The following is a 24,104-nucleotide window of genomic DNA, read 5'->3' as shown; positions in this document are numbered from 1 at the left end:
GCACATTCCAACGCTAAATGACATCATTTTGTCTGTTCTTTTCGTTTCCCCTTTCATAGCGGATAATGGCCTGAACCCTGTGTGGATGATGAAGCAGTTTGTGTTTGACATCACCAACCCAGAGTTTGCCTTCCTGCGCTTCGTGGTGTACGAGGAGGACATGTTCAGCGACCCCAACTTCTTGGCTCAAGCCACGTTCTCTGTCAAGGGGTTGAAAACAGGTGAGAGGAAGTAAAGCCAGATCCGAGGGTGAATGGATTGGACCCTCCTTCCTGTCTGACAGGACTAGGAATGGACAACCAAGTCTTCGAGATAACTCATAAAAGTCTTCTCAAGTAATAGCAATGCTTCTGAACATAGTCATGTACCACCAGAAAAGGGCAACTTGAATCATCTAAAATTAAGGGTTACATCAATAACAGCAGTCATTCTCCATTGTTATTCCCTAGCCCTGATGTCTAGCCTAAGACTCCATCTTTCCTATGGCGGCATGATGGTAAATGTAGATCAACCACAAATGTAGATCCACAGGTGTAGATGTTGAGCACAGAGCCCTTCATCATCCTATTTAGCATCCACTGGGAAATGTCTGTGTTGCTTAAGAAGTAGTGTGAGTGAGCACTTCATAAATGTACAGTTCCTACTCCATACAGGCTCCATTTGATCTCCAACTGCTTTGTTTCAGGTTACCGCTCAGTCCCACTGAGGAACAGCTACAGCGAAGAGTTGGAGTTGGCTTCTCTTTTGGTTCACGTAGAGATTGTCAATGCTAAGGTATGGGTCACCTACTAGGTATTCTGCTTCCCCTTGGCCAGCTCTCCTCTACTTCTACTACACCTACTACTACTACTACTAATAATAATAATAATGCCCCTTGCTCACTCATATCATATTCCATGTATAAGGTGGGTAACATGCAGATGGAGGGCAGCAGAGAAGCAAACATTCTCCAGTTAGTAAATGCCATGGACAGCAAGGATGGACAATTAGTACAAAAAGTGGAGGTCACAATTGAGAGAAGAATAAGGAAAGTGGCTGTCATGGGAAACTGAAGGCCTGGAAAGGAAAGTGATTTGTTCTTGGTACAAGTACAATGGGATGTATTAAGAATCAAGTGCCTGTTTTTGGGAAAACAAGGACATTAGGGTAAGCAGTGGGCTAGAAACATAAAAATGGAGGCTTGAGATATAACAAAAGGAAATAGGAAGGAACCACATATAGACTTCAGGAACAACCTAAGCACAATGGGAATAACAGACTTGATTTTGGTGCCCCAGATATGGCAGAGCTACTCAGTTATGGTGTGCCCGTGCCATAGGCTTCACTTTCACTCTCACTCAGTGCCACTTTTCCTTGGGAACAGGAGGAGGACGATGAGAATCTCTATACCTCCATCCAGCAGCTGAGGGACCGGGCCAGCGAGTTGTCCAGTCAGGTTTCCAGCTATGAACGGGCCAATAACTGTGACTCTCGTTACCAGCAGAGACTGGACGAGCTGCGGGCAGCCCAGGAGCGACTCATGGAACTTACGGAAGTGCGAAACAGGAAGTGAGTGACCAATCAGAAGGCTACGCTGAGAGTAGCTCAGTCACAGCTGCGTTCACTCGGACAGAAAAGAGCCATTTGAGAATTTTCAGGCTAAAATCCGGTTATTAATGCAAATGACAGGCTGCACAGCCATGTTCCGACTCTTTTCCGGTGGCTGTAATATGTGGCAGAGAATATACCATGTCATATTAATGCCTTAGTGTAGTAATCCCAATATCCATCTCCCTGCAGGCTTACTGGCACTATAGGGGGGGGGGTTACAGTGAAGCCTCCTATTCATCCTGTGTGTAAAGATCATATAACAAATACTCACAGATGCTACTTAGGGAATGTATAAAAATGCACTTGATTAAATAATTACAAACTTATGAGATAACCCAATAATATTATTAATTTGGCATCAAATATTCACATCGGATACGGAAGTCAGAGTTTCCATCTTGCTTTGGTGGCAGGTGAGGTTGCCCTCAGCCAATCACTGACCTCCTTTTTCTGCCCCTCAGGCTGATTGAGAAGAAGAAGAGAGACAGACAGTTAGTGAACAAGCGGAACTGAGGGGGCCCCCAACGCCCAGATCTGGTCCCTACGTCTAGGTCTGCAGACATTCTCCCAGTTGGTCCCACGATGAGTATGCTGAGGAAGACTTTTACTGTGCCACCAGCCTGTGCATTATGGGTGGGGGGCAGTCACATCAGAGTCTGCAGGGTGCAGGTTCCCTATATATATATATATATATAGATGTGTATATCCAGGTTCTGTATATAAACATGTGTATATAGGACTGTGGGTTGTGCTCAGGCTTCCCAACTGCCTACTGTCCAATGGTCAGCTCCAGCTCAAGCTCCTGTATCTGAGATTTAAATGTGGCACAAGGGTCAGACATGTTGGTACCTAGTTTTGCAAACTGAGCGCTTATCTAAGAGATTGTCAGCTCACTTTCAGCCCTGCCCTGACTCTATATTGTGCTCTGTGGAACCATCACACCCAGGACATTGTGAGATGCCACCACCAAGGTTGGCCAGAGACTGACCAATGGAAAAGATAATATTCTCCCATGTAGTCAATAAGCCAGTGGGTGATTAGCAGATCTGTCAGCCATGTAACTGATGTATGGATTTATTGTTATTGTACCAGCACTTTTGGGTAACGTTACCATCATAGTGCAAATACTATGGGTGCCCAAGTGATGGTCCAGCTAATGGTGCCATATTGAAGTACCAAAATCAGTTTGCCATTTGCTATGAGTGACCCCTGGGCCTCAGGCCGACCCTCTATGTGGAATGAGTTTACTAATGGCACACAAAATCCTGTACACGTGATAGATCTAGTAACCTATAGCAACTAATCAGAAGGCAGCATTTGCAGGTCACCTGTTTGAAAGCTAAAGACTTTTGATTGGTAGCCATTCAGGAGGCTGTCCCCTGCTAAAAATAGAGGGGGATTTGCCATGTGACCAAATGAGATTTAAAGGGCTACGGTGGCGACCTTTCCTCGAACCCACTAGTTGCGCCAAACTCGCAGCAGCCCGGCTCCTAACAGGACATGAGATTTTATAGAGCAGTCAGTGAGAAACAGCTTGTTAATTCCAGGGAGACAAGTGTTTCCCTTTGTAGTTCCTTATACCCCCATCCATACGGTGTCCCAGATGTAAAATGACCAGATCTCCCAGGCACATTAATGACTGTTGCTCTGAAGAAGAACAAAATTAGCACCCGCTGCCTTGGCCCCTCTAATAATGCAGAAATAGCGATGTGTGTCTCCCTATGGATGGCCCTCAGTTATACCATGTGACACATACCAATAATGTCATCGGTAAGTGGGTGAGGCAAATAGTTAACAAGAGATGATCCTCATATCTAGGTGTGCTTTGCCTTCACTGATCTAGTTATATCCTGTGATAGATATAAATGTGGGTGGAGCCTTTTTTTTGCAATGGATGTTTTCGGCTAAAGGGTTTACATTGGTCATGGTTCCTCTGTAGCACCATGCTACGGTCTTAAGCATTTTAAGGGTGTCTCTATGGCAGGGTGAAGGCTGCACCCAATGGACCACAATTTGCCTTATCCTGCTGAGCTGACGCACTTAGCCATAATTTCAAGGCAAAGTCAAATCATTTCATATATTTATGTTGCACGATTTACACTTTCGGGCTGAACTTGTGTTTCAGTTTTGCACTAAAGGGCTCCCCTTGCCTTTGGGGCTCAACACTTTGTCGCCCCCTCTTTTTTCTCTCCATGTTTCAGATGGACCAGTCGTGCATTGGGAAGACAATCCTTATCACAAGGGCTAGAGGTTCCCTGTCCCCTCGGGGAGAATAACCATAGGAAGAAGCAACGGGACCTTGTCTAAATTATGCATATACGTGTATATATAGATACACTAAATATATATAAATATATCTCTGTATTCTCAGTGTAGATATCTGTATGAATGTCTAAGGCTTCACTCTTTATCGGGCGAGAGGTTCTTGTCTTCTGGAAACACAAGACATAGCTCGGCACTTTTTATGTCCCACCACCACAACAGGCTTGCTGGTCTTTCCTGACTCATTTAGGGATCGAACCCATCGAATCCACTCACTGTTTCTCAAAGAGCAAGTGTATTAGGTACATGTGGGGTTTGGAGGTTGGAATGATTGTTCATCTGATCTCTATTGAGTCCAAAATGTTGGAGACACTGCTTCTTCTGGAGATGAGAAGTATGGGTCAACTGGAATATGCAAGTAGTCAGCTGACCGATGTTCTGGTGGGGGACATTAGTTCTAAGAGATGAATAGAGGTTCCCTTAGCTGGGTTCCCCCTAATTCTGGAGACGAGAAGTATAGACCAACTAGATTATGCAAGTAGTCAGGTAGCCTATGTTCTGGTGGGGGACTTTTGTTCTTACAGATGAATAGAGGTTCCCTTAGCTGGGTTCCCCCTAATTCGGGAGATGAGAAGTATAGGTCAACTAGATTATGCAAGTAGTCAGCTGACCTATGTTCTGGTCGGAGTATTAGGGAACATTAGTTCTTACAGATAAATAGAGGTTCCCTTAGCTGGGTTCCCCCTAATTCTTGGAGTGCCTTATAGATGAAAGAGTTGGAAGCAACAAAGAACCCTAAGTGCCAGCACTGGAGAACCATTTCTGCCTTGTTGGGGTGCAGGGCTTACAGGGCATTCATGTGGAAATAGAGGCAAAAAGTGGGATTATTCATAGGTTTTAATATAAAAAAGTATTTATCAGATTTACCCCAATTATTTTTTTTTGTTAATTTAATAGCCAAATGTTTGGATGGAAAACTGGAAGAATTGTAACCAAGTCGGCATTAATAAAAAAAGATGATTGCCCAATCCGGTTGTTTTTTTATTGGAGTTCAAAACGATGGTGACAAACCCAGGAGAGCAAACATCGGACTTGGGGGTTTCTTACATGTTGCACCTCTCAATCGGATCACGGCCATTAAACAGTAGGGGGGAAGATTTATTAAGGGTCGATAAGTAAATTCAAATTTTCGAATAGTATTTTTGGTCAAAACTCACAAATTTGAATAAGGAATAATCCAAACACGATTCAAATTAGAGATTTATCAAACCTTTACCCTAGGAACAATTCGATTTAGACTATTCGCCACTTAAAACCTGCCGAGTTCATGGGGAGAGGTCCACTGACCCATTTGAAGATGTTAATAGCCTTCCGGACATTCGAGTTTTTTTGGAGAAAAAAAAAACCTCAATTCGAGTTTATTCTAATTAGTTTTCGAGTCTGTAATATTCATTTTAGATGTTCAAATTTGTTTTTAAATAACCTCCCATTTGAATTTTCTCATTTATTAGAGTAAAAAAAAATTCAAATTAATTCAAAATTCAACCTTTTATAAATGGGCCTCTAAGTATTATCGGGGCGCTAATTACAAATCAAGATCCCAACCCATTTACTGGATCCTCAATTATCTGTTGATCTCACAGCTTGATGGATATTTTCATTGCAATGTTTGGATTTCTGCTTACGGCTCCTTGGAACTCAGAGGATAGAGCTTGTTGTTTAGCACCGCCCTTCTGCTGTTTGTTGCGCCCCACCTTCTTCTCAACTTGTTCCTGTATCAACTTTTCATCTAAGATGTGAAAATCTGATGTAGAGCTCCATCAATACTGTCTATTTCTCTTGGGTCTTACAACATCCAAATACAAGCTGCTCCATGAAAAGACCATACTTAATTCTGAGCATTTTTGGCAGTGGCCACATGAGCAGAAACGGTTGGGTGAACTCCAAGGGGTCCTGACACCCACCATTGTCCTCTCCGCAATCATGAGAGTTAAAAGAAGTCATACAATGGGGGTTCAGTAGATTGGATCGATTTTGGCACATTAGTCGATGTAGTGCCACATAAACATTTTCTCTCTAAGCTAAGGAAGGATTTTTTTGTCCTTCTGAGGCAAATTGGAGAGGCTTCAGATGGGATTTTTTTTGCTTTTTTCTCAATCAGCTACAACAGTGACCCCCAACCAACGTCTCACTATAGAGACCTGCACGGGTCTATTTTATAAAACCTGCATCCGCTTTCCCCAAGCCTGGCCCACTTACCCGCTTCTGCAACGCCACAGATTTTCACCCGACCCGCTCCCCGCAGTGTTCACCATGCCGACCAGAAATGACATCACCTCGATCGGAAGTGACATCACATCGATTATTTTTACCCTTTAGGACAATTGGATTTTTAGCGGTTTCCCCTGCATTGGCCACCTGTAAAACTGCAGAGGATCTGGTACCCGAGTCCTAGTCACATTGTGTGTTTTGTGCGGGTACCTGACCCATGCAGAACTCTAGTTCACACGTAACATGTTACTCTCCAACCCCTTGGATGTTGCTCCCAGTGGCCTCAAAGCAGGAGCTTATTTTTGAATTCCAGGCTTGGAGACAAGTTTTGGTTGTATAAAAACCAGGTGCACTGCCAAACAGAGTCTCCTATAGGCTGCAAATCCACATAGAGGCTACCAAACAGCCAATCACAGCCCTTATTTGGCACCCCAAGGAACTTTTTCATGCTTGAGTTACTCCCCAACTCTTTTTACACTTCAGTGTGGCTTGTGACCCCTGTTCTAGAAAATATGAACTATTAACTTGGGCAAAACACTGAGAGAAGCACACAAAACAATTTAAGTTTAATTTCAGTGCAATTATGCATATTCCCTGAGGTGTCCATTTCCAATCAGTCACACAAATGAATGACAGTCTGTGCTTGTTGGAGGCTCAGAAATGTCGATATTCCAGTATTCCAGACGTAAAGCGGCGTCTGTTGGAATCTGCCCTGACAGACACAGTGCTGAGTATTTTCCAATAATGCCATTTTAAAGGGGAACTGGATAAAAATGCTGTATTTTATATACCGGCAGCCCTGATGAGATCAGCATTGAAGAAGATGAGCAGCTATTGGGGGCATATTTGGAGGCACTTTGGGTTGATGAAGCCCATAAATTTGTAGCCTATTTTTTTTTTGTTATGCTTTAGTTCTCCTTTAATCTGTTACCGGAGGGGTGCCAGGAAACATTGCACCCGCTGAGCACATTACAGTAGCAAGGAGCGTGTCTCGGCATACCAGCCTGGATACTGACCAGCCACAATGTCCCTCTGAGTGTGGCACCTGCTGTTTTTTGCAAACACCAAATCAGAGCAACTGGCAGTTGTGTAAGGGAATGCCCATGCCTGGCACGGTGCAAGTTGCACTACATTGCCAAGTTTTGTATAACAGTGACCTACGGCAGGAGCAACGACACTGGAATCCAGAGCAGGAACAGGGCAGTTCTTCAGTGAGGGTATATGTACCAGTCACCATGGTGAGCTCAGATTGTGACAGTTTGGGCACTGATACATAGTGCAAATAATCTCATGGGACCGGCTGGGATCTCTTCCAAATGAGGCCACGGCACATCTGCGCCGAGAGCATGAATGAAGTTCCGGTCTCTCCCTGTTGGCATCTAGAGTTGGCACCACTGATTGTACACAGTAATCCCATGCTAGTGACGCTACAGTGTGCAGCTGGCAAGCATTCACCCAACTGTCACCCACCAGCACAACTGTCACCCACCTGCGTTACATCAGCACAACTGTCACTGGCCAACTCAGGATTTGGTGCCCATGGGATACCCGAGTGGGTTTATTTGTACAGCGCCATGCGTTTGCTCTGGTACATGAACATGTAGGCGTCGCAGAAGAGACGCTTGGCCACTCCCTTCATATCGCGTGGGTTTTGGTCGGCCAGTTCCTTCAGCGGCGATGCCAGGTACGTGGCAACCTCAGGGCACAGGCTCACCGTCGGTATGTTGTAGCCATCTTCGTTGCCTGGCAACACAACAGGGAAAGGGTCACGAGACCAGATAAAAATGTATGTATAATGTCATGTACTATGGGTGCCATTTACATGTGTTAAGTAAACTGCCACATGTTTCAGAGCCATCGCCAGTTGCAGCTCTAACTCACCGTGCCGGTCGGCCATGCTGTCGAAGAACATCCAGCTTCCTTTCTCTGGTCCGTATTTGACAAAGGACACGTAGTGACTAGTCTCTATACACAGGACTGCGAATAACTCCAGGGTTTCCCTTGGGATCTGACTGGGTCTCTGGCCCCCCGGCTCCTGTAGGAAACTCTCTGGTACCACTAGTGGGGTCAATGCGTGACACTTGCGTTTGTGGTGGGAGTGTACCTGCAGGGGGAAGTGAATAATAGCAGTAATATTACATATTGTGTGTATAATATATATTCTATTGGTACCATGCGGGGCAGCCTCTCTTTCACCTACACCCATGTAACCTGGTACCCACACCCTAGCAACCACACCCTACCCAACATTTATAGCATCATACCAACCTCATTCCCACCAATAAGTTTATCTGTGTTATGTGTTACCCACATTAACTAGCCATCCACCCTACTTACCTACGTAACCTTATAACCATCCAATCCAGCTATGTAACCCATCCAACCTACCTACCCATGTAACCTTATAACCATGCAATGCACAACGTAGAACCCAATACACTCATCCATGTAAACTCATAGCCACCCAATATATGTAACCCTGGCCCCTGTGCCACCGACACGAGCATGTGACCTAGCACCCACCTGTATGTCGGCTTATACACCTACCCACCCAGTATAAGGTACCTCCTGGCACACCACTAATACACACAGTACCTTTTTAGAGCACACATCACAGTATTGTTTGAGGCTGGAGCCAGAAAGGATGACGTCTTTAAAGCAGTCGGCACATTCCATGGTGGCTAATTGGCCACACACCACACACTCTCTGGGGCCTGTAATGAGACATTCATGTCCATAAAGGAATAGATTGGTAAATACAGTAGCACCCCCTGTACCCCCAACCTGGGCACTACCCCTGTCACTCTGTGGGTACTTAATGTTGTACAGTAGGTCTGTGGGTACTTACTGTTGTACAGTAGGTCTGTGGGTACTTACTGTTGTACAGTGGCTCTGTGGGTACTTACTGTTGTACAGTGGCTTTGTGGGTACTTACTGTTGTACAGTAGGTCTGTGGGTACTTACTGTTGTACAGTAGGTCTGTGGGTACTTACTGTTGTACAGTGGCTCTGTGGGTACTTACTGTTGTACAGTGGCTTTGTGGGTACTTACTGTTGTACAGTGGCTCTGTGGGTACTTACTGTTGTACAGTAGGTCTGCGGGTACTTACTGTTGTACAGTGGCTCTGTGGGTACTTACTGTTGTACAGTAGGTCTGTGGGTACTTACTGTTGTACTGTGGCTCTGTGGGTACTTACTGTCGTACAGTAGGTCTGTGGGTACTTACTGTTGTACAGTGGCTCTGTGGGTACTTACTGTCGTACAGTAGGTCTGTGATGTCGAGTTCCAGAGAGGGGACAATTTTACTAAACATTTTGTATTCCTTCCCAAAACGAGGTGTCTGTATGATGAAGCAGGACGGGATCTGGCAGGAAGGAGGGAATTGTTAGTAAATTGATTTTCCTGCTGCTATCTGACACCTGCCTAGCAACACAGAGGGGCATTTAACCCTATGTCAGTCATGTCCAAAGTCAGGCTTGGGGGCCAAATGCGGCCCGTTAAAATTTACACCAGTCCTCAGCCTCCATCATGAAATTAATAATAATGTGGCCCTCCAGCACAATAAGGAATCGCGTAGCCGTAGCAGTAATATTTGGGCACATAAGTAAAATGATCTGCCATGGTCTATACTGCTGCCTGTGTGCTGAAGGGGTTAGTAATAGACAAGTACTGGAATGTAGTGACGCTCTCACATACTTCTTTAGGGCTGAAGGTGCAATAGTCGTACTGACGCGCCAGTACAGTAAAATAAAGACATATGGTGTCACTACGTGTCTATTATTAACCCCTTCAGCACACAGGCAACAGTATAGACCAAGTGGCAGATCATTTCAATTATGTGCCCAAATATTACTGCTACGGCTACATGATTCCTTGTTTAAATGAGTTAAATGATGTTAATGGTTCAAAGAATGTCGGGCTGAAAGGTCGGACCCCACACATTTTCACCTCACCAAATCTGGCCCTCCTTGCAAAAAGTTTGGACACCCCTGCCCTATGTGTTTCAGGTTGGGTGGCCAGTAAACTTGCAGCTCAGAACAGAAGACACAAATTGGAAACAAAGTCCAAGGTGTCAGAGGTTCCATGCGCTGCGGCAGACAAGCAGTTAAATGGAGAGGTGGAGTCGTACACATCTCAGCCAATCAGGTGAGTCGCCATGAAGTAGATCAGAGACTTGTTTAACCCCATCATTTCAGAAGAGCAGCAGAACTGACTACCCCTCGCTATTATTGAGTTAATGGCTCTCACCTGGGCCAGTTTCAGGGTGGAGTGGTGGAACGAGTGCTCCAGTAGCTGCTGGACGCTGGGCACGGTCATTTGCGGCTGCTTTTCTATAAATATCTGATAACAGAAACAGTCCTGCACCTTCTGCCCCTCAGACCTGCAGAGAGAATGGGGTTCAGTTTTATGTGGGACCACAACAAAGCCCACCAGGACTGAGCCGGTACCACAGACCCAGAGACAGACTCACTGCAGCATTAGTAGAGGCTCCATTCCCAGGATGCGCTGCATGATCAGGTTCAGGAACTCTTCTGGGTCTGAAAGTAAAGAAGTAACCCTTTATCCTCCCTTGCACTGACAATCCTGACTTAATATAGGCTCATCCCCATTGTAAGCAGCAGTCCTGTCCTGCTTTATGGCAGCTGAGATTCTAGCTATCTGTATAACAGAACATTCTGTCCCAGTGGCTGCACAGATCCTATCTGATCCCCATTGTAAGCAGCAGTCCTGTCCTGCTTTATGGCAGCAGAGATTCTAGCTATCTGTATAACAGAACATTCTGTCCCAGTGGCTGCACAGATCCTATCTGATCCCCATTGTAAGCAGCAGTCCTGTCCTGCTTTATGGCATCTGAGATTCTAGCTATCTGTATAACAGAACATTCTGTCCCAGTGGCTGCACAGATCCTATCTGATCCCCATTGTAAGCAGCAGTCCTGTCCTGCTTTATGGCATCTGAGATTCTAGCTATCTGTATAACAGAACATTCTGTCCCAGTGGCTGCACAGATCCTATCTGATCCCCATTGTAAGCAGCAGTCCTGTCCTGCTTTATGGCAGCAGAGATTCTAGCTATCTGTATAACAGAACATTCTGTCCCAGTGGCTGCACAGATCCTATCTGATCCCCATTGTAAGCAGCAGTCCTGTCCTGCTTTATGGCAGCAGAGATTCTAGCTATCTGTTTAACAGAGAATTCTGTACCTTTAATACAAATGCTTCCTGAATGGCTGTTCATTTGCCCTAGGGAGACTCACCCTTCTCCGATGTGGTGAAACTGGGGCACTGACTTTCCTCCATCAGTTGGTGCCTGAGCACCATGACACTTCTGGCCGATACAAAGCCGTTTCTGCAGGGAAGATACAATGTAATTTAAACAGTTGTAGGGTCTGCGGGTAGCTGTGTCAACTAGGGGGGATCCAAAAAACCCAAAAAGTTTACATTCAGCTCTCCGTGACATTAAATGGATTCTGTCATGATTTTTATGGTGTTGTTTTTATTTCTAAATGACACTGTTTACACTGCAAATAATTCACTGTACAATATAAAATGTCATTCCTGAAGCAGCAAGTGTATTTAGTTGTAATATTGGTGTGTAGGTGCATCTCAGCTCATTTTGCCTGGTCATGTGATTTCAGAAAGAGCCAGCACTTTAGGATGGAACTGCTTTCTGGCAGGCTGTTGTTTCTCCTACTCAATGTAACTGAATGTGTCTCAGTGGGACCTGGATTTTACTATTGAGTGTTGTTCTTAGATCTACCAGGCAGCTGTTATCTTGTGTTAGGGAGTTGCTATCTGGTTACCTTCCCATTGTTCTGTTGTTAGGCTGCTGGGGGGGAAAGGGAGGGGGGTGATATCACTCCAACTTGCAGTACAGCAGTAAAGAGTGACTGAAGTTTATCAGAACACAAGTCACATGACTAGGGGCAGCTGGGAAATTGACAATATGTCTAGCCCCATGTCAGATTTTGTTGCTCTTTTGAGAAACAGATTTCAGTGCAGAATTCTGCTGGAGCAGCACTATTAACTGATGTGTTTTGGGGAAAAAAAATGTTTTCCCATGACAGTATCCCTTTAATGTAAGATATATGGCTTATATGTTCACACACAGTGGCAAGTACAAACAATATGTTTTATTAATGATTTTCCCCAACTCCCAGAATGCTCAGCGGGCTAAACTCTCCACCAGAGGAGCCTAATAATGTATGAGCTGCCTGAATTCCAGAAATACACACACACTAGTTAAACTCCCAGCATCCTCAGTTAGACCATCCTACTGAACTGGCCTGTGCCTCACCTGAATCATCCAAAAAATAAATGAGCTATGGAGGCAGAGAAGTCAGGAACGTACTTGCGCAGGGGGTTAACAATGTCCTCCCTCAGGATCCTCTGGATGTTCCCGTTGGGGGCAGACGAGGGCTTGTACAGCAAGGAATCCAAGATGGAGCTGCACGAGAAAAGGCTGAGGGGCAGAAGGAAGGATTAACCAGGTAAATATTCCCCAATAATAAGATATAAAGTTATATATATACAGAGTAGCACTGCCAGAGACATTACGTTTATAGCATTAAAGGGGTTGTTCACCTTTAAATTAACTGTTAGCAGGATGTAGAGACTGATATTCTAAGACAATTTGCAATTGGTTTTCATTTTTTTATTATTTGTGGTTTTTGACTTATTTAGTTTTTTATTCAGCAGCTCTGCAGTTTGTAATTTCAGCCATCTGGTTGCTAGGGTCCAAATTCCCCTAGCAACCATGCACTGATTTGAATAAGAGACTGGAATATGAATAGGAGAGGCCTGAATAGAAAGAAGAGGAATAAACAGTAACAATAACAATACATTTGTAGCCTTACAGAGCATTTGTTTTTTAGATGGGGTCAGTGACCCCCATTTGAAAGCTGCAAAGAGACAGATAAAAAGGGCAAGTAATTAAAACACTGCAAAAAATAAATAATGAAGACCAATTGAAAAGTTGTTTAGAATTGGGCATTCTATAACATACAAAAAGTTAACTTAAAGGAAAACTAAAGCCTCACTAAAGAAGTAGGTAGAAATGTTGTACATGATGTTTTGTGCTTCTGTACCAGCCCAAGGCAACCACAGCCCTTTAGCAGTAAAGATCTGTGTCTCCAAAGATGCCCCAGTAGCTCCCCATCTTCTTTTCTGCTGATTCACTGATTCACATGCTCTGTGCTGCTGTCACTTACTGAGCTTAGGGACCCACTCACAATATACAGTACACATAGAATAGAAATGTCACAATATAAGGCTGATTAGTAATTAATACACATAATTACTACATGGCAGCACAGAAACCAGTGCAATTAGCATCAGAATTGAATAATCAGCAAACCTGTAGCATCAGCTTATATTACAGCCAGGGAAGCTCATTTTCTGCAGGATAATTAGTGACGAGCCCTAAGCTTAGCTTCTCAACAGCCAATCAGAGCCCACTGAGCATGTGAGTGTCACAGACACTTTCCAAGATGGTGACCCCCTGTGACAAGTTTGAAGTCCTGGATCATTGCTGCTATTGACAAGCTCAAACTTTAGCCTCGTGCAATAAGTTCACTATATAAAATAGGTTATTTTTTAGTAGGGATGCACTGAATCCACCATTTTGGATTTGGCCGAACCCTTAACAAAAGATTTTGCCGAATACCAAACCAAATCCTAATTTGCATATGCAAATTAGGGATGGGAAGGGGAAAACATTTTTTATTTCCTTGTTTTGTAACAAAAAGTCACACAATTTTCCTCCCGCCCCTAATTTGCATATGCAAATTAGGATTTGGTTCGGCCCTGCAGAAGGATTCGGCCGAATCCGAACCCTGCTGCAAAAAGGCCAAATCGTGGACGAATCCCAAACCGAATCCTGGATTTAGTGCATCCCTAATTTTTAGCCATATTCATTTTTAGGGTTTAGTTCTCCTTTAAAAGTGAACGACCCCTTTAAAGTAAATATAATGATTCTCCTGCAAACTGCCCACTCCTGGAGCAGAACTGTGCACTACTCAGACTCACCTGAAGAGGGCAGCGTCCATGTAGCAGGAATTACAGTGTCCCTGGATACCCTTCATGCGGCCCTCCAGAATGTCCACGGCTCTGGCGCCCTGCGGGGGAGGAATCTTCTCCATGACGTCAGGGTTGTTGTCTCTGCCTGAGAAACACAGAGGGATTGGAGGGGTCTCCTCAAAACCATTATTATACTCTTGCCCTCGCCCCCACACTGCAGCAAATATAGAACCCCCACACAGCATTTAAAGGGGAACTATCGATATTCATTGACAGTTAGATCCAATATATCTTATAGGGGGCTCCTTTTGCCTAGAAGATGTGTTAGAGCTCACTCTATTAAACTGATTGGTGCAAAAGGCAGTTATTGTTAGATTTTGTTTGTACTAGAATCAGTTATTTGAATGAGCTCCAATACATCTGCTAGGAAAGGAGCCCCCCTATAAGATATATTGGATCTAACTGTCAGTGAATATCTGACACCCAACTGCTGAATGAAGACAGAATGAAGAGAAACAGATGCTGAGAGAGGAATAGTGAATATAAACTTGATTATTTCAGAAACAGTGCAGAATATTAAATTTATTGTATATAGAAAGTTTCTTAGTTCAGTATGAGGAAGCTTATATTAAATTTTCATTTTCGCGATAGTTCCCCTTTAATGTGACCCTGATTTGGGTGTAACATTGAGAACTATCATGTGACCTGTGAGAGCAATTATGGAGATAGTGCAAGAGCCAGTAGTACGTGAAGCTGTACATGGGGTGGAGGCTGAGATATACAGAACTCACTGGGTGTTTCTGGCTCCAGGTCCTTAGGGAGAGAGTCTGCGCTGGCCAAAAACCGAGTGTCTGGCTGGCAGGCCTTTAGCTTCACAAAAATGCCTCGTTTGGGTGGGCACTGAAAGTACTGGCACCCCTTCCAGCTGCCATTTGTGATTCCCTTATCCTCCTCCTGTAAAGCAGAGACTTAGCACATTATACGTATATAATACACAAAAGCCATGAATATCTTGTAAATGATATCCTTATAAACGGTGAGTAGTGATGTCATCAGTTATAAACGGTGAGTTCTGATGTCATCAGTTATAAACGGTGAGTAGTGATGTAATTTCTGTCACATGACTCACTAAAATTTGTGTATTATAATAAATAAAGTACCCCCAATTGTAAAATATGAGGATATTATAAGTTACCTCGGAGTTCCATGACCTGTATAAAAACACTCAGCCTTCGGCCTCGTACTTTTATATGGTCATGAAACTCCTCGGTAACTTATAATATCCTTATATTTTACAAGAGGGGGTACTTTATTCACTATATAATACACAAAAGCCATGAATATCTTGTAAATTATATCCTTATAAACGGTGAGTTCTGATGTCATCAGTTATAAACGGTGAGTTCTGATGTCATTTCTGTCACATGACTCACCGAAACTTGTGTATTATAATAAATAAAGTTCCCCCAGTTGCAAAATGAGGATATTAGAAGTTACCTCGGAGTTTCCTGACCTGTATAAAAACACTCGGCCTTCGGCCTCGTACTTTTATATGGTCATGAAACTCCTCAGTAGCTTATAATATCCTTATATTTTACAAGTGGGGGTACTTTATTCACTATATAAACCGTGACTAATGATGTCATCGGTTATAAATGGTGACTAGTGATGTCATCAGTTATAAACGGTGACTATTGATGTCATCAGTTATAAATGCTGAGTACTGATGTCATTTTTGTCACATGACTCACTAAAACTTGTGTATTATAATAAAGTACCCTCTTTTGTAAATTATAAGGATATTAGAAGTCACCTTGGAGTTCCATGACCTTCGGCCTCGTACTTTTATATGGTCATGAAACGGTAACTTATAATATCCTTATAATATACAAAAGAGGGTACTTTATTCACTATATGATACACAAAAGTCAAATATCTTGTAAATTATATCCTTATAAAAAGTTAGTAGAGATGTCATCAGTTATAAACGGTGAGTAGTGATGTCATTTTTGTCAGATGACAAAAAAACTTGTGTATTAAAATAAAGTCATGAATATCTTGTAAATTATATTCTTATAGATGGTGACTAGTGATGTCATTTTTGTCACATGACTTACTAAAACTTGTGTATTAAAATAAAGTCATGAATATCTTGTAAATTATATCCTTATAAACGGTGACTAGTGATGTCATCAGTTTAAAACGGTGATTAGTGATGTCATTTTTGTCACATGACTTACTAAAACTTGTGTATTAAAATAAAGTCATGAATATCTTGTAAATTATATCCTTATAAACGGTGAGTAGTGATGTCATCAGTTTAAAACGGTGATTAGTGATGTCATTTTTGTCACATGACTTACTAAAACTTGTGTATTAAAATAAAGTCATGAATATCTTGTAAATTATATCCTTATAAATGGTGAGTAGTGATGTCATTTTTGTCACAGGACACTAAAACTTGTGTATTAAAATAAATAAAGTCATGAATATCTTGTAAATTATATCCTTATAAACGATGTAATTTTTGTCACATGATTTATCAAAACTTGTGTATTATAATATATAAAGTACCCCTTTTTGGAAAATATGTGCTTTTATATGCTCATGGAACTCCTCTTTAACTTTTAATATCCTTATAATTAACAAGAAGGGTGACTTTATTCACTATATAATATACAGTGCTCTCTACAGGGCTCCCTCGGCATCCTCAGTGCTCACAGGGAATGCTGGGAATAAGAAGAACTTACTAACTCCACCCCCGCCATCATTCCTTCTGTGTCAGGCAAGAGTCCCACCCAGCGAATGATCCCATAGACCAGCTCTCCTCCGCTGTACTGGATCTGTACCATAGAGCTGATGCCAAGAGATCCAGCGTCCGGGTTGTTCCTTATGTTTCCTCCAGAGCTCACACTTCTCTTCAGCTCAGCGCCCGGAACTGCACCACCTTTGGGTGATAGAAGAAGTCAGAGTGTGACCAGTGTGTGTGCCTTGTGTTGGCTATGGGTGCCCCTACCTGTGGGTGACAGCTCCTCCTTCATTATAGATGCCAGGGGAATCTTCAGCAGTTCATTCTGCGCCCCATCATCCTGTAGGCAGAACAGCACCACCTAGTGACTCTTTAAAGCATGAGCAGTTTAAAATTAAGGCTAACGGATACCTAGTTACAGTGGTGTGCAAAACTATTTGCCCCCTTCCTGATTTCTTATTCTTTTGCATGTTTGTCACACTTCAATGTTTCTGCTCATTAAAAACCGAAAACTATTAGTCAAAGATAACATAATTGAACACAAAATGCAGTTTTTAAATGAAGGTTTACGTTATTATGGGAGAAAAAAACTCCAAATCTACATGGGTCTGTGTGAAAAAGTGATTGCCCCCTTGTTAAAAAATAACTTAACTGTGGTTTATCACACCTGAGTTCAATTTCAAAGGTTATAAAGCCATTTCTAAAGCTTTGGGACTCCAGCGAACCACAGTGAGAGCCATTATCCACAAATGGCAAAAACATGGAACAGTGGTGAACCTTCCCAGGAGTGGCCGGCCGACCAAAATGACCCCAAGAGCGCAGAGACAACTCATCCGAGAGGCCACAAAAGACCCCAGGACAACATCTAAAGAACTGCAGGCCTCACTTGCCTCAATTAAGGTCAGTGTTCACGACTCCACCATAAGAAAGAGACTGGGCAAATGGCACATTTCCAAGGCGCAAACCACTTTTAAAAAACATCTCAACGATTGCCAAGACTTTTGGGAAAATACCTTGTGGACCGACGAGACAAAAGTTGAACTTTTTGGAAGGTGCGCGTCCCGTTACATCTGGCGTAAAAGTAACACAGCATTTCAGAAAAAGAACATCATACCAACAGTAAAATATGGTGGTGGTAGTGTGATGGTCTGGGCTTGTTTTGCTGCTTCAGGACCTGGAAGACTTGCTGTGATAGATGGAACCATGAATTCTACTGTCTACCAAAAAATCCTGAAGGAGAATGTCCGGCCATCTGTTCGTCAACTCAAGCTGAAGCGATCTTGGGTGCTGCAGCAGGACAATGACCCAAAACACACCAGCAAATCCACCTCTGAATGGCTGAAGAAAAACAAAATGAAGACTTTGGAGTGGCCTAGTCAAAGTCCTGACCTGAATCCTATTGAGATGTTGTGGCATGACCTTAAAAAGGCGGTTCATGCTAGAAAACCCTCAAATAAAGCTGAATTACAACAATTCTGCAAAGATGAGTGGGCCAAAATTCCTCCAGAGCGCTGTAAAAGACTCGTTGCAAGTTATCGCAAACGCTTGATTGCAGTTATTGCTGCTAAGGGTGGCCCAACCAGTTATTAGGTTCAGGGGGCAATTACTTTTTCACACAGGTTTGGATTTCTTTTCTCCCTAAATAATAAAAACCCTCATTTAAAAACTGCATTTTGTGTTTACTTGTGTTATCTTTGACTAATAGTTAAATGTGTTTGATGATCAGAAACATTTTGTGTGACAAACATGCAAAAGAATAAGAAATCAGGAAGGGGGCAAATAGTTTTTCACACCACTGTATCAGTTATGCACTAAATGCAACAGCGTTGGGTCATTTATAAAGGTGGATCAGGGTGAAATCAGTATAAATTACCCATAATCCTATAATTAAAGGGGAACTATGGCAACATTTTTAATTTAATATAAGCTTCCTCATACTGAAGTAAGAAACTTTCTAAAATTCTGCATTGTTTCTGAAATAATCAAGTTTATCTTCACTATTCTCAGCATCTGTTTCTCTTCATTCTGTCTTCATACAGCAGTTGGGTGTCAGATATTCACTGACAGTTACATCCAATATATCTTATAGGGGGGCTCCTTTCCCAGCAGATGTATTAGAGCTCACTCAAATAACTGATTCCAGTACTAGTGATGCACCGAATCCAGGATTCAGTTGAGGATTCAGACAGGATTTGGCCTTTTTCGGCAGAATCCTTCTGCCTGACCGAATTGAATTCTAATTTGCATATGCAAATTAGGGCTGGGGAGGGAAATCTGATGACTTTTTGTCACAAAACAAGGAAGTACGTTTTTTTCCCTTTCCCACCCCAATTTGCATATGCAAATTAGGAATCAGATTTGGTTCAATATTCAGCCGAATCTTTCGCGAAGGATTTGGGGGTTCGGTCAAATCCAAAATAGCGGATTCAGTGCACTGCTATCCAGTACAAACAAAATCTAAAAATAACTGCCTTTTGCACAAATCCTGCATGTAGAGAGACATGATGTCTGGTGAGTTTAATAGAGTGATCTCTAATACATCTCAAAAGGAGCCCCCCTATAAGATATATTGGATCTAACTGTCAGTAAATATCTGACACCCAACTCTTGCATGAAGAGAGAATGAAGAGAAACAGATGCTGAGAGAGAGATAGAGAAGATAAACTTGATTATTTCAGAAACAGTGTAGACTTTTTAATTCATTGTACTAAAATAGTTCATATTAAATTTTCATTTCGCGATAGTTCCCCTTTAACTGGCAGTTAGACAGGTTAAAAAAAAGTAAAAAAGGTTGAACTTGATGGACGTTTGTCTTTTTTTCAACCTAACTTACTATGTATGTTAATTATAGGATTATGGGTAATTTATACTGATTTGAACCTGATCCACCTTTATAAGTGACCCAACGCTGTTTCATTTAGTACAACATTTTTAATTGATTGTATTTAGAAAGTTTCTTATTGCAGTTTGCTGAAGCTAATATTAGATTTTCATTTTTATCATGGTTCCCCTTTAATTATAGGATTATGGGTAATTTATACTGAAATAGTTCTAAATAGTACTTAATAGTTCCCTTTTGAAGCAGCCGTCATTACAATAGAGAGTGCAGCAATGGGAATATGAGATTACTCTGTGTTATCACACCCTATTATTTAGCAACCCACCAATGGCGGCCCTGGAATCAGCCATTCAGTGATAGTCCTTACAATATATCCTTAAAGGGGTGGTTCGCCTTTAAGAAAACTTTTAGAATGTTATAGAATGGCCTATTCTAAGTAACATTTAAATTGGTCTTCATTATTTATTGTTTATAGTTTCGGAATTTATCCGCCTTCTTCTTCTTCTGACACTTTCCAGCTTTCAAATGGGGGTCACTGACCCCATCTAAAAAACAAATGCTCTGTAAGGCTACAAATGTATTGTTATTGCTGCTTTTTATTACTCATCTTTCTGTTCAGGCCTCTCCCATTCATATTCAAGTCTTTTATTCAAATCAGTGCATGGTTGCTAGGGTAATTTGGACCCTAGCAACCAGATGGCTGGAATTACAAACTGGAGAGCTGCTGAATAAAAAGTTAAATAACTCAAAAACCACAAATAATAAAAAATGAAATCCAATTGCAAATTGTCCCAGAATATCACTCTCTACATCATACTGAAAGTTTCTTTAAATTTGAACACCCCCTTTAAGTGGCCTTCAGTTCCCTCCATGTCAAGGCTCTGAGCCCACTGTATAAAACGAGGCCTCACCACTAGAACTTCCACACATCCATCAGACTCCTGCGTGTCGGTTATCACCACGATGCCTTTTTTTAAGGTGTCCTCTATGTAGAAGGCGACTTTATCCCCTGATTTCACGGGGCCCGTTGTGTCTATGGGTAAGCAGATCGGGGTCACGTGATCCAGCAGCAAGGATTCTGGGAAATGGATTTTGTTGAACGGTAAAAAGAGGCCACTGTTCTTCTTACAGCTGAAAAATGTCACTCCCTTGTAGGTGCCGTCATTCTGCCCCCGGCCTTCCCCTTCACCCTGAGACATGATGGACAAGCGACAGAAACGAAAAGAGAACAGAATAAACACATTTTGCCTCTGTATAGTTACTTTTGTGTAAGTGGGAGCTGCCATGTTGGTTGCATTAACCACAATAAACAAGCAATGCTGGAAATGGACAGGAACACCGGCAATACAGGGCAATGAAACGACAAACCAGCAATACAGGGCAATGAAAAGACAAACCAGGAATACAGGGCAATGAAAAGACAAACCAGCAATACAGGGAAATGGAAAGGCACACAAGCAATACAGGGAAATGAAAAGACAAACCAGCAATACAGGGAAATGGAAAGGCAAACCAGCAATACAGGGCAATGAAGGGGCACACCAGCAATACAGGGCAATGGAAAGACAAACCAGCAATACAGGGCAATGGAAAGACAAACCAGCAATACAGGGAAATGAAAAGACAAACCAGCAATACAGGGCAATGAAGGGGCACACCAGCAATACAGGGCAATGGAAAGACACACCAGCAATACAGGGCAATGGATGGGGACGCCAGCAATACAGGGCAATTGTGTTAATACCAGTGACCACCAGTCTGAAACTTTTGTCAATTTTTGAGACAAAGCTCAACTTACCTTCAGTTCCACTCCGAAGTACACAGGGGGGATCAATGTGCTGGTGTCCAGAATGTTACCCACAAAGTGCACCAGAGCCGGGAATATCTTCTGCTCGTGGGTCACATTGACCTGCTGCCCGGGCTCCACTCTCAGGGCCAGCTCCAAGGGGCCCCTCTCCAGGAAACAGTTGAGCCTTTCTGTAGGGTCCGGCACCGCCAGCAGCAAAGCAGCGATGGGCCTGGTGAGGGGCTCCAGGTCATTAAAATCCACTTCGATAATGTCGGTCTCCCCTATCACTGTGACGCTGAGCGACATGTGGGGGGACTGATCCCCCGATATCCTCTGCAAGTAGGTATCTTCACTCGCACAGCACAGGCTGCCGGCCTTCACCACGTGGGTGCCCATAGGAAAGCCTTCCATTAGGATGAAGTACATGATACAGTCTTCCACCTCCCGGCCGCACAGATCCATGGTAGCGGCACCTCTGGGGGGCTCTGTGCAGGGGATGAGAGAAGCAGTAGAGCAAGCACTGTCGCACGCCTCTAAGAACTGCCAACAGGGCAGCCACAGGATTCTGTCAGCAAATAATATAATCCTATAATTAGTTCTCAGCGAGTAATCCCCCGGCTCATCCAGCAGCCTGAGAGTAGGCCGGGCAGGATCCGACAGCCAGCAGAGTCGTGCCACATCACTCCCATCCACTGGCACTGCTCTGTACTCTCCTGCTGCCCCATTATATATGTCATTTATACATCCAACTATATATAATATACATATACAATGATACCAGCCCCTGTGTGTGGCCCACGACTATTGGCAGTGCCCGGTAACTGCTTAAGGGTAAAGTAGAGACAAGAAAGAAACCCACTTGACCTTTTATGAAATAAGATGATCACTCCACAAATAATGTTATTCGTCTATTAGTCACTTAATCAATTATCAATGTCACATTAATTAGTCCAACTCTTAAGTATATAAAGTGCCAGTGCTTGAATTTAACTTAAGTGCAGGACAAGAGTGTCAATAAATTAAATTGATGAATAATTCCGATTGATTAACCAATAATCAGCGCCGATTCATTTAGGAATTCATCATTAGGCCATTAGTACCAATCATCTAAAGTGCCGTGCGATGCTTGAAACCGATTAGAGCGCCAGTTAATTTAAAAATGAAATAAATAATTGAAAGTGCTGCGCAATATTTAATAAATCCCACCCCCGATTCATAGACAATTCATCATTAGGCTAATTAATTATTACCAAAGATTCTAAAGTGCCGGGCAATGCTTAATAATTCGATTGATTCCCAAATAAAAGCGATAAAAGATAGAAAAGGAGTCAATGGTTTAAGATAAATGGAGAAATTGACGGCCACTTGCTCAAGTTCAGGAAAACAGTTAGAGTCGGGCACACTGGCCGTTTTGGGAAAAAATACCGGCGTGAGGCAACTTCGGGCGACTTTGGAAAACGAATTGTGTGATTAGCGCCGGCGTTTTTTCATTTTAGCCAGCGTAGAGTGAGGGAAGGCGTTTGGGGAGATTGGTCGCCGCAAAGACGAGGCGATTAGTCGCCAGGCGACCAAATCTTCCCAAAACGACCAGTGTGGCCCGACCCTTAGAGAAAATGTTATAAAGAAGGTGGAGCTGTCCCCAAAGCTGCTGCTGCTACTAGATTCTGTCCCTGGGAGAAAAATAGTAGTTCCCCTTTAAATGAGCAGCAGGAGCCAATGGGGAGTGAGTTTCCCCACAGAGGCAGTAATGGCTGAGGAGAGGGCAGGTGTGGGGGAAGGGACTGATGTTTATACAGCAGGGGACTGGGACAGACTGTAAGTACTAACACTTGCCCCACACAGGGAGGAGTCAGAGAGTGACAGTTCCACACACGGAGGGGGAGGGGAGGCGGTAGAAGAGCCGGTTACAATCACGTACCTGACACAACTGCACCGCTCTAGGAAGAACACGGGGTGAGGGCGGAGCCGAGAAAGAGGAAGCAGGTAAGTGGGCGGAGCCAGAAAGTTGCGCACCATGAAGTGGGCGGGGCCAATAGGAAGCACTCGGTATAAGATACAGAAAGGGGTGGGGCTGAAGTGGGCAAGAAGCCTGCGTATGGGCGGAACTAGTCAGATATTACAATACAGAGCTGGATTGGAGACGACAGACGGGCACGTGGGAGAAGCATGTGGGGAAAGTTTCTGCATGACAGGGGGCGGAGCCAACAGGACTGGGCGGGACTGTTAGTTGGTACTTTACGCTGTGACGCAGTCAGTACGAGTGGCCGTTTATAAGAAGTCAGGTGGGTGCGGGTGACGGGCTCCATTACGGAAAGCATTTTAGGACATAATCAGGAGAACACACGCTCTTGTAAATAAGAAGTAATGAAGACTCGTCTCTTATTCTACTGACTTATCCGAAGAGACTGTACTCACTCCCATACCTCCCATCTGTCCCATTTTTAGAGGGACAGTCCCTCTTTTGACAGCTCAACCCGCAGTCCCTAGTTTGTACTGGAAAGTCCAGTTTTTCTCTGCACTGAACATAGGGTTGCCACCTTTCCCTGTGGCTCCAGCCGGACAGGGGTGGTCCCGTGACGTCAGTGGGCG

At 43.3% G+C, this 24,104-nt stretch overlaps 2 protein-coding genes across 6 annotated transcripts in view; one reads left to right on the top strand and one right to left on the bottom strand.

Annotated features, from left to right (window-relative positions):
* Positions 1-4,880, top strand: part of LOC108719445 (1-phosphatidylinositol 4,5-bisphosphate phosphodiesterase gamma-1-like) — a 52,509-nt gene extending 47,629 nt beyond the window's left edge. For 3 of the 4 annotated variants that reach the window (XM_041566676.1, XM_041566679.1, XM_041566678.1), the window contains exons 29-32: positions 60-221; positions 686-774; positions 1,364-1,548; positions 2,052-4,880. In XM_041566676.1, coding sequence (XP_041422610.1) covers positions 60-221; positions 686-774; positions 1,364-1,548; positions 2,052-2,103 — 488 coding nt within the window. In that variant the 3' untranslated portion in view covers positions 2,104-4,880. The remainder of the gene's footprint in view (positions 1-59; positions 222-685; positions 775-1,363; positions 1,549-2,051) is intronic. The other variant, XM_041566677.1, reaches the window with a different exon arrangement.
* A 1,786-nt stretch (positions 4,881-6,666) lies between these two features.
* Positions 6,667-23,517, bottom strand: LOC108719447 (ubiquitin carboxyl-terminal hydrolase CYLD). 2 transcript variants are annotated; one of them, XM_018268298.2, is made up of 15 exons: positions 23,434-23,517; positions 21,525-22,000; positions 20,638-20,916; positions 17,155-17,227; positions 16,889-17,085; positions 14,930-15,092; positions 14,148-14,283; positions 12,472-12,582; positions 11,378-11,469; positions 10,594-10,660; positions 10,371-10,503; positions 9,378-9,486; positions 8,719-8,837; positions 8,005-8,227; positions 6,667-7,866 (listed from the first exon to the last, which is right to left on the bottom strand). In XM_018268298.2, the coding sequence occupies exons 2-15, from the start codon at positions 21,975-21,977 to the stop codon at positions 7,682-7,684; spliced, it is 2,340 nt and encodes a 779-aa protein (XP_018123787.1). In that variant the 5' UTR covers positions 21,978-22,000; positions 23,434-23,517; the 3' UTR covers positions 6,667-7,681. The 2 variants fall into 2 exon arrangements, with proteins under 2 accessions (XP_018123787.1, XP_018123786.2); XM_018268297.2 differs by having other exon boundaries at positions 21,525-22,080; positions 23,434-23,499.
* Positions 23,518-24,104: the final 587 nt, after the last annotated feature.

The sequence above is a fragment of the Xenopus laevis genome, chromosome 6L (assembly GCF_017654675.1).
Source record: "Xenopus laevis strain J_2021 chromosome 6L, Xenopus_laevis_v10.1, whole genome shotgun sequence".
Lineage (NCBI taxonomy): Eukaryota > Metazoa > Chordata > Amphibia > Anura > Pipidae > Xenopus > Xenopus laevis.
This window is presented reverse-complemented; position numbering and strand designations above follow the sequence as displayed.